Here is a 10,477-nt window from a genome sequence, read left to right as displayed (position 1 = left end):
TCTTTCTCTTTTCAACAATTGAAAATGTGTTGATCGCTCACTGGAAGGTTTGTCATTCTCTGTTTTATCCAGAGGATTAATATTAGTTGAAAAACATTCACACGTACAACTGTTAATACAAAAGATCGGAAACAAAACGTTTAGGTGGCAGTTAATTTTTATTATATTATATTTAAACATGTATTTATTTAAACATGTATTACAATGCAATTAAAACATATTAGAGTGGGTTGAAATGAATTATCTTTAAAAATAAGAAAATGAGGTATAATAGCCTGTTTATATTAAAGCCTTTTGTCTTATAAATGTATAAACGTACTATTACATACTTGTCAGTGTAAACTAGGTTTACGTGTTTTGTCATTGTCCCCTTTGAAATGCTATGCTTACATTAAACTTAGTAAAAAATAAGCAATTTAAAAGGAGGAAATTTTATAAAAATTTCGTTTATATGTAAACGAAATATAACGTATTATCTCTGAAGCTTAAACTTAATTTTCATTGGCTCCTTAAAGAAGTATTTGATCTCATTACTCATTCAGAGACTAGTGTCCTCAACGTTACTTTAAAACATATAAACAACATATTAAACACATACATATATCAAATCTATGGAAGATTATATCCATGGTACAATCATTACAAGGTAGGCCATAGCAAACAGCTGATTAACATTTTTTCTATTGGTTTGCTTATTCTGTCAAATCGTTATACACAATTTGTATATGAATTGGTTTGTTCCAGAACTGCAAGAATTTACTAATTTTTACTATTTTTTCGATAACATAAAGGAAAAGTTGTTATCGTAGTAAAAACTAGTAGCTTCTTGCAGGTTCTGGAACAGAGCATATGTGTATTGTTTTGAAAAATATGACAAAATATGTTAAATAAATATATTTCAAATATTTTGTCATATTAAGAATATTTGGTCATTAAAGAATAAGCAAACCAATAGAAAAAAATTTAATCAGCTGTTTGCTATGGCCTACCTTGTAATGATTGCACCATGATCATGGCAGAACTACCAGGTAGTGTTATCACTCCAGCTGATCGAATATGAAAAGAAAAATTATTTTTGTTGTAATTTCCCCAACAACATAAAGAAACTTTGACATAACATATTCAAAATTTTACGATGCCACTACCTGGGTAATTGTGACATGACCATGATTATACCAAAGTTACGGAATAATTTCATTAATTCTACGCTTAAATACCATTTATCCCCGTCACCCTAATATATCCAACTCATTCAAACCATTTATGGAGCCACACACTCATCCTTTTTCTTCGTCATTGTCCCATTTTAATTCAATTTCCTTAAATTACAACATTCCCACAAACAAATATAAGCCTATAAGATGGAGCATTCCTCATAGGGAGCTCCTCCCTCTCATTCTGTCTGTCTGTCATCACGATCTTTGGTGACACACACACAAAATTTTAAGTTCAACGACTTTGTTTGTTGTTGTTATGATGAAAATCGCAATGTTGTTGAGAGATCCCAGCAAACACAATGTCGGACGTCCGACGCGTCTGCTCAAAGTCGGAAGTTTTTTCCGAGGCGTCTGACCGACTTCGGTCCGAACTCTGTCCGACTAGTCTGACGAACTTTTTCCTGTCCGCTCTCTCCCTCTCTGAAGGAAATTTTTCTATTTTCTCTTGTGCTGCTTTGGCAAAATTAAGTGTAAATAAGCAGAGAGAAAAGAATTGTACATGTTTCGCTCGCACATTGTAAATGTGTAATTGTTGATGTGCCGACATTGATGCAGTACGAAGGAAAATTGAGTGCTCGGGTTTTAATTTCTGTATCGGAGAACAAATTTGGTTTATTTTTGTTATGCGTGTAGATGCATGATAGTGTTTAAATGTTATTCATAGTGATCGGTTGCATACATATTTCTTTATTTTTGTGAAGTTAATGAAAGTAAAGATTTTCTTCGTCAAACTTCAACACTATGTTTTATATTTGTATATGGCCAAAGTTAAGTTTCTTAACACTTTTATGTGTATGAACATTTTTTGCATGTGAAGACATGTATTTCCACAGATCGTGTTGACGAATTTGTTGTTTTCCACAGTTTGTTTTCCGCATTTAACACAGCATAAGATGATATTAAAACCTTTAATATGTTTATAGTAGATAAACTTTTATAGGATTTGGATATTTCTTAACTAAAACACTTTCGAATTTCATAAGATTTTACTTCCGAATTCGGACCGATAGCTGTCCGAAAGTCGGTAAATAAATCAGAAATTTGTACGATAGTTTATCAGAGTTCGGACCGAATTCGGTCCGAAAGTCGGCTAAAACATCAGATTTTCATCCGAATTTCGGTCAGAGAACACGTCAACCACGCCATATGACTTTCGGTCAGAGTTCGGACCGAATTCGGATCCGAACTCGGACGTTTCATTCGACTTTCGGACCGAATTCGGTCCGAACTCTGATGTTTTTTCCGATTTTGGTTTGCTGGGATGCTATCATACCCACACATTGGAATTTATGTCATTGTCTTTCTTTTGGGGAATGGGCGGAGAATTCCAACAAATTTTTACACACAAAGAACATGCGATGCACTTGTTCTTTGAACTGCTGACACACTCAGTCACCAATTTATATTGGGAAATTGTAATTTCCTACTGGAAATTCAAAGCCAATTATGTAAAAATTTCATAAAGTAGTGGCACGGCAATTAAAGACTCAAGTCTTTTCAAAGAAAATTGCATTCTTTGGAAATAATTTAAAAAGGGGGTTTGAGGCTTATAGCTCACAAATTTCCTTGCATAATCATGGAAAATAGTAGATGAGTGAGGTTTATTCTGAATGAAAACTCTCCATGAGTTTTGTCTGTTTTTCAACAGAAAGGAGAAAGTGAGAAAAAATAACGGGGAGTTTTTGTTCGGAATAATCCCCTATATGATCAATTTATATTGGTTGATGACTGCGTCTTAATGCCTCGACACATAAGAAGCATGGCATTCTTGCTTAATGCTTGGTTTGCATTTACGAAACCCACTCGAGTTCAACTGTCAATTCCATTGCTTAAACGTCAAATGAAATCGAATGGATTTCAGATGAGTTTTCATTTGACGTATACACAAAGGAATTGACAGTTGAAATCGAGTGGATTTCGTAAATGTAAACTTAGCATAAGCTTAAGTCATATCCTGTAAATGACTAAAGATCAAGTTCGACCTAATTCAAATGTGATTCTGAAATCTTTTTATTTGGTCGAACTTGGTCTTTAGTCTTTTATCAGATATGACTTCAGCAAGAATGTCATGCTTCTTATGTGTCGAGGCCTTTATTCTTATGGAAGACACTGAAAGAAATTAGACTTTTTTAAGGGAGAGAGATAGAAAGATTTGTTCTTATTCTTCTCTTATTTTCGCAATTTCCTCTACAAGACTCCTTGCTTACTTACCACTTATTATACATTATTTTTGCCCACTGGTGTTGATATATGTAACTCCTGCAACACTACTTTATACCATTGCCGTGTTTAGCTCATAGCCAACCTCAATACAAGACTAAACTTGTTAACAATCATAACAACATTTGACAACTGAAATCCCAAACGAAATTCCGTATTCCAATATATTCCCGCATAAATTACGACGACCTACCTCAAAAAAATAACGTAAATTAAAGTAGGTTAAACCCCAATGCGCCTGTGCGCGCAAGTACTAATACTATGTACATATTTACTGACCTTAACCTAAATTCGGAAGGTGTTTTTTGCCTTTGTCTTCTTTGCCTTCCCTTTAATGTATGTCACCCACCTCGCCATACTTACATTACATAAATAATAATTATTTTTAATTGATTGACAACAATTTTAGGCAGTTTGATGACTTTTCACAGAACTCCCCCCCAACCACCGCACCAAACTTGGCTGCAGCACACGAAACCCCAACTTGTCCAGTAGTGGTCACGCACGTCCCCAAAAAAATAATGGTATTTTGGTACGTGATTGTCATTTCATTTCAATTGATTGACCATTTCTTTGATTTGTTGTGTTTTGAGTTTTTTTTGTTGGTGTCCCCAAAGTTAAATGACATGTAAACTGTTACACTAAAATAGGGATTTTAAACAAAAACAAAAAACAAGATTTAAAATAAGATTCGACTTTTACGACCAACCGACCATGAACTGTGGGTTTGAAAGTTAAAGAGAATGGTAAAATTTTTATAATAGAGAAGGCCTATTGAGGAGAATACACACAATATCCCATTATAAGGACATAATAAAATTATCCACGTTTTGTGGGTAATGAAATTATCAACGTTTTGTGGATAATGAAATTATCAACGTTTTGTGGATAATGAAATTATCCACGTTATGTGGATAATGAAATTATCCACGTTATGTGGATAATGAAATTATCCACGTTATGTGGATAAAGAATTATCCACGTTATGTGGATAAAGAAATTATCCACGTTTTGTGGATATGAACTTAAATTATCCACGTTATGTGGATAAAGAAATTATCCACGTTATGTGGATAAAGAAATTATCAACGTTATGTGGATAAAGAAATTTGTGGATATGAACTTAAATTATCCACGTTGTGTGGATAAAGAAATTATCCACGTTTTGTGGATAATGATATTACCCACATTTTGTGGGTAATGAAATTATTCACGTTCTGTGGATAATAAAATTATCCTCTTTTCGTGGATAATAAAATTATCCACATTAGTGATAATTTTATTATCCTCTTTTCGTGGATAATAAATTATCCACATTAGTGAATAATGAAATTATCCACGTTTTGTGAATAATAATAATGAAATTATCCACGTTTGTGGATAATGAAATTAAATTATCCACGTTTTGTGGATAATAAAATTATCCACGTTTTGTGGATAATGAACTTAAATTATCCACGTTTTGTGGATAATAAACTTAAGTTATCCACGTTTTGTGGATATTGAACTAAAAATATCCACGGTTTGTGGATTAAAAACTTAAATTATCCACGTTTTGTGGATAATAATCTTAAGTTATCCACGTTTTGTGGATAATGAAATTATCCACGTTATGTGGATAAAGAAATTATCCACGTTTTGTGGATAATGAACTTAAGTTATCCACGTTTTGTGGATAATGAACTTAAGTTATCCGCGTTTTGTGGATAATAAACTTAAGTTATCCACGTTTTGTGGATATTGAACTAAAATTATCCACGGTTTGTGGATTAAAAACTTAAATTATCCACGTTTTGTGGATAATAATCTTAAGTTATCCACGTTTTGTGGATAATGAAATTATCCACGTTATGTGGATAAAGAAATTATCCACGTTTTGTGGATAATGAACTTAAGTTATCCACGTTTTGTGGATAATGAACTTAAGTTATCCGCGTTTTGTGGATAATGAACTTAAGTTATCCACGTTATGTGGATAATGAAATTATCCACATTATGTGGATAAATAAATTATCCACGTTTTGTGGATAACGAACATAAATTATCCACGTTTTGTGGTTAAAGAAATTATCCACGTTTTGTGGATAATGAAAATAAATTATCCACATTTTGTGGATAATGAAATTAAATTATCCGGGTGTTGTGGATAATGAAATTATCCACGTTATCTGGAGAAAGAATTTATCCACGTTTTGTGGATAATGAAATTATCCACGTTTTGTGGATAAAGAAATTATCCACGTTATGTGGATAATGAAAATAAATTATCCACGTTTTGTGGATAATGAAAATAAATTATCCACGTTTCGTGGATAATGAAAATAAATTATCCATGTTTTGTGGATAATGAAATTAAATTATCCACGTTTTGTGGTTAAGGAAATTATCCACGTTATATGTATTATGAAAATAAATTATCCACGTTTTGTGGATAATGAAAATAAATTATCCATGCTTTGTGGATAATGAAATTAATTAAATTGTGGATAATGAAATTATCCACGTTATGTGGAGAAGGAATTTATCCACGTTTTGTGGATAGTGAATTTATCCACGTTTTGTGGATAGTAAAATTATCTTCTTTTTGTGGATAATAAAATTATCCACGTTTTGTGGATAATGAAATAATACACGTTGGTGGATAAGAAACTCATTCACGTTGGTGGATCAAAAATTACCCACGATTGTGGATAATTACATTATCCACATTTAGTGGATAATAACATTATCCAAGTTTTGTGGATAATGAAATAATACACGTTGGTGGATAAGAAAAACATTAACGTTGGTGGATAAAAAAATTATCCACGTTCTGTGGGTAATGTAATGATCCACGTTTGTCGATAATAAAATTATCCACGGTTGTGGATAATTACATTATCCATTTTTAGTGTATAATTACATTATCCATATTTAGAGGATAATAAGATTATCCAAGTTTTGTGGATAATAAAATTATCTTCTTTTTGTGGATAATCAAATTATCCATGTTTTGCGGATAATGAATAATACACGTTGGTGGATAAGAAAATCATTCACGTTGGTGGATAAAAAAATTATCCACGTTCTGTGGGTAATGGAATTATCCACATTTGAGGATAATAAAATTATCCACGTATGAGAATAATTAAATTACCCTAGTTTTGTATATAATAACATCCACGTTATGTGGATAATTACATTATCCATGTTTTGTGGATAATAACGTTTTTCACGGTTACTCACGCTTGGTGATATTAAAATTATCCACACTTGCGGATAATAAAATTGTCCACGTTTTGTGGATAATAAAATTATCCAGGTTTGTGGATAATAAAATTATCCTGGTCTGTGGATAATAAAATTATGCAAGTCTGTGAATATTACAATTTTCCAGGGTTGTGGATAATGGAATTATCCACGTTTGTTGATAAAAAATATCCACGTTTGTGGATAACAAAACTATCCAAATTTGTGGATATACAAATATTAATGTTTGTATATAAAAAAAATTATCCAGGTTTGTGGATAAAAAACAAAATATCCACGTTTGTGGGTAATAAAATCATCTAGGTGTGTGCATAATAAAATAATCCAGGTTTGTGGATAATAAAATTATCCACGTTTGTGGATAATGAAATTATCCACGGTTGTGGATAATCATATTGTAAACGTCTGTGGATAAAAATATTATCCACGTTTGAATAAATTGTTGTATAAATTTATCCAGATTTGTGAATGAAATGGTCCATATATTCAACATCTAAAACTATGTTTACATTTACGAAATCCACTCGATTTCAACTGTCAATTCCTTTGCGTATACGTCAAATGAAAACTCAACTGAAATCGATTCGATTTCATTTGACGTTTGAGCTATGGAATTGACAGTTGAAATCGAGTGGATTTCGTAAATGTAAACCAAGCATAAGAATGAAATGATTTACCTTTGTTGATAAATTGATTGACGCTCGTGTATAAACTTACCCACGTTTTTGGATATATTTCCTTTTAAGATAACAGAATTCTTCTCCAAAACATTTGCTTTGCAACTACTGTGTGACCCACTATCAAAACACTTCAAGATTTTTTTATCCTTTCACATCAAGATGCTATCGTGTAAAAAAGTAACACTTCAGACATTTGGACAGGTTGTTGACTGTTTGCACTACAAATCAAATATTTGCACTGGTTGCAGCATATTCCTCACAGTCTGGTTGCCAAAAGTGTTACCCACAGCTCATTCATGGTTACCGTTAATTGTTGACACCGCATGCCAAACAATGAAATGTCAATATTTGCATTGTTTTTATCGAGAATGGCAGCAACAAAAAGAAGGGTTTTTAATTATTACATAATTTGTTGTAACACCGCAAACATTTATGGAGTGCTGTGCGCCGGTCATCGGTTATTATTTTTGGCAAAACACACATTACTCTGCCCCAACAAAAATTACTCAGACAGACAGGACAGCAACACCACCACACCATGCAGTCATTTTTATTTACTCACAAACATGGTTGCATTTTGTCATCATCTGGCCGGTAGGTAGTTAGCCGGTTGACCAGCGGCTAGCGGGTTTTGTTAAATCGATTACTCGATTAGTATGCACGACTCGTACGAACATTATTTGTAGCCGAGTCGAGCATTTCTTATGAGCGCTGTTTGTTTTGGCTGGGCTTGCTAAAAACGTTCGTAGTGTTCGCTGGCCTGGTCGTTCGTTAGTATTGCGATTAATCGATCAATCGCCAACCGAAGTTGTGATTTGAGAAATTATGCAAAAAAAATCCAAAATCCCACTAACAGACTCTCCACACAAATGTCTGAAATTCCACACGGTCAGCCTAGGCCACTGGCTGGCGTCGGCTGCTGCTGGCTACTCGTGTTTTCGAAACGAAAACGAAATTGAAAACATTGAAAACAATAAAAATAAATATGTAATAACCAAAAAAGAAAAATTTGTTTTCAACTTCCGTTGTGGTATATAATCCCAGTACGTAGAGGGTAGAGATATCAAATCATCACTACCCATCGCAGAACAAACAACGAATTCTCGGGATTAACCAAACAAAAAAATCGAAAAAAATGAAATTATTCATTGTGTTAGCCTGTACCTTGGCCATTGTTGCCGCTCGTCCAGAGCCACCCAAAAGCCGTTATGGACCTCCCCCAGCTCCCCAAAAGGAATACTTGCCACCCAAACCTGCTGAACAGTATGGCCCGCCACCTACCCAATCATCAGCTCAACCTTTACCCGTCTATGGTGCTCCAGCTCCTTTCTATGGACCTCCCGTTCCCGAGACATTGGTAACTAAGAATGTTTATGTACATGTTCCACCAGAGGAGCCCGAATCTTATCCCGCCCCAGCTCCTATCCAAACTGCTGTACCCAAGAAACACTACAAAATCATCTTCATCAAGGCTCCCAACCCACCAGCTCCAGTCCGTCAAGTGCTCCCACCTCCAGTCCAGGATGAACACAAGACTTTGGTCTATGTTTTGGTTAAGAAACCCGAAGAACAACAACCCATCATTTTGCCCACACCTCAACCCACTGAACCCAGCAAACCTGAGGTTTACTTCATCAAGTACAAGCAACAAAACAAACCAGCCGAACAATATGGTCCACCACCAGTTCCTGCCGAACAATACGGACCACCAGCTGAGAAATTCTAAATGGGGTTCCACAATTGCGTTTATCTGTGGTCTATTTGTAAATAGTTTTTAACAATACCCAACCACTGCACCTCTACTACTCCGCCCCACCCACATATATCCTCTAACTTAAATTATGTTCATTTACCCTCCCCACTACTCGCTATTCTTTCTTTATCCCTAACTGTGTCTTTCCCTACTTAGTACAATCTAGCTAAGTTTGTAAAGCTTTACTTGTTATTAATTGTTTTTGTTTTTTTGTTATTTTTTGTGATAAACTAGGGAGTGATAATGATAATAACAACGATTTGTTTAAATAAATTATTATAAAATAAAAAAACTTAATTTTTTATTATTAAATCTTGAAAATGGCGCCCAACTAGGACATTGAAACAGAAACGCAGATAGTGATTGACTTCGTAATTTTGTTAAAAAAAAAACAAGCCAAATTTGAATTCTACCACTCAAATACCAAGAGAAGTGAGGGATATCCACTGCACGTTTGTCATTAATCTTTGTGAAATTGGAAGCCCAAGAGAAGAGAAGAAGAGCTAAACCCGTTCACTACCGTTTATAATCGGAAAAAATTTCACTTTCTGCACCGATAATCTCAACATTTTGTTAAGGTGAACGTGCTAACAATTTCTTGCACTATAAAAAGAAACCCATAACACTGTGCAACACTGAAAATGCAAACAATTTCTAGTGGGCATTTTATGAAAGTACATATTAAGACTACAAAATCCCATGTTGGGTTTCGTGTTTTTAGATCGGGTTTGGATTTTATGACCTTATCTATTACGGGCTAAAACGACCCTTCTTCAGTTGATCCGGGGTTTATCTTAGATACTAATAAGAATTTTGCTTTGCGATCTTCAGCAATATTGTAGTCCTAAAGAAGTAGAACTTATAGGTCAAACAGATGAACTACGAAAAACCGCATATAGCGCATCAAAATTGATAAAATGTAGGAAAGATTACATATTTTATGGAATTATGGTCAGTACCTGCCAAACTATTGAGAGTAGAACCACGTAGCCCTTCGCAAAAATTTTCCAAATAATGTCCTCAGCAATTCTTCAGAACATTCTGAAACTGTAAAACATTTATTTCATGTTGTTTAGACGTCAGAATCAATCGTCGCTTGCTTCCCAAATGTCAAATTATAAAGGAATGCCAGAGCCTCCTAAAGGAGAACGTAGGCGGATTTGCAAAGAGGCTCTGGCATTCCTTTATAATTTGACATTTCATTGAAAAATGCCATGAAATTATTTCATGAATTTTTTCAATGAAATTACTCTTGTTTGGACAGGCACTATGAATATGGATCACATTCTAATCCTGCGTTTACAAATGACAGGACAGTTGACTTCATGTATTGATTGTCAAAATCCGACAACTTGCCA

General features: G+C 34.1%; 1 protein-coding gene across 1 annotated transcript; it reads left to right on the top strand.

Annotated features, from left to right (window-relative positions):
* The first annotated feature begins 8,132 nt into the window (after positions 1–8,132).
* Twdlbeta (Tweedlebeta) lies at positions 8,133–9,256 on the top strand. The gene has a single exon (XM_073990487.1). It carries the CDS (start codon positions 8,502–8,504, stop codon positions 9,090–9,092), a length of 591 nt encoding a protein of 196 aa, XP_073846588.1. The 5' UTR covers positions 8,133–8,501; the 3' UTR covers positions 9,093–9,256.
* The last annotated feature ends 1,221 nt before the right edge of the window (positions 9,257–10,477 follow it).

This window comes from Musca autumnalis, unplaced genomic scaffold (assembly GCF_047663935.1).
Source record: "Musca autumnalis isolate F117 unplaced genomic scaffold, ASM4766393v1 scaffold_5, whole genome shotgun sequence".
Classification (NCBI taxonomy): Eukaryota; Metazoa; Arthropoda; class Insecta; order Diptera; family Muscidae; genus Musca; species Musca autumnalis.
This window is presented reverse-complemented; position numbering and strand designations above follow the sequence as displayed.

What these genes read in the sequence shown, in the direction of transcription:
- Twdlbeta (XM_073990487.1), top strand. Translation starts at nt 8,502, where the DNA reads ATGAAATTATTCATTGTGTTAGCCTGTACCTTGGCCATTGTTGCCGCT.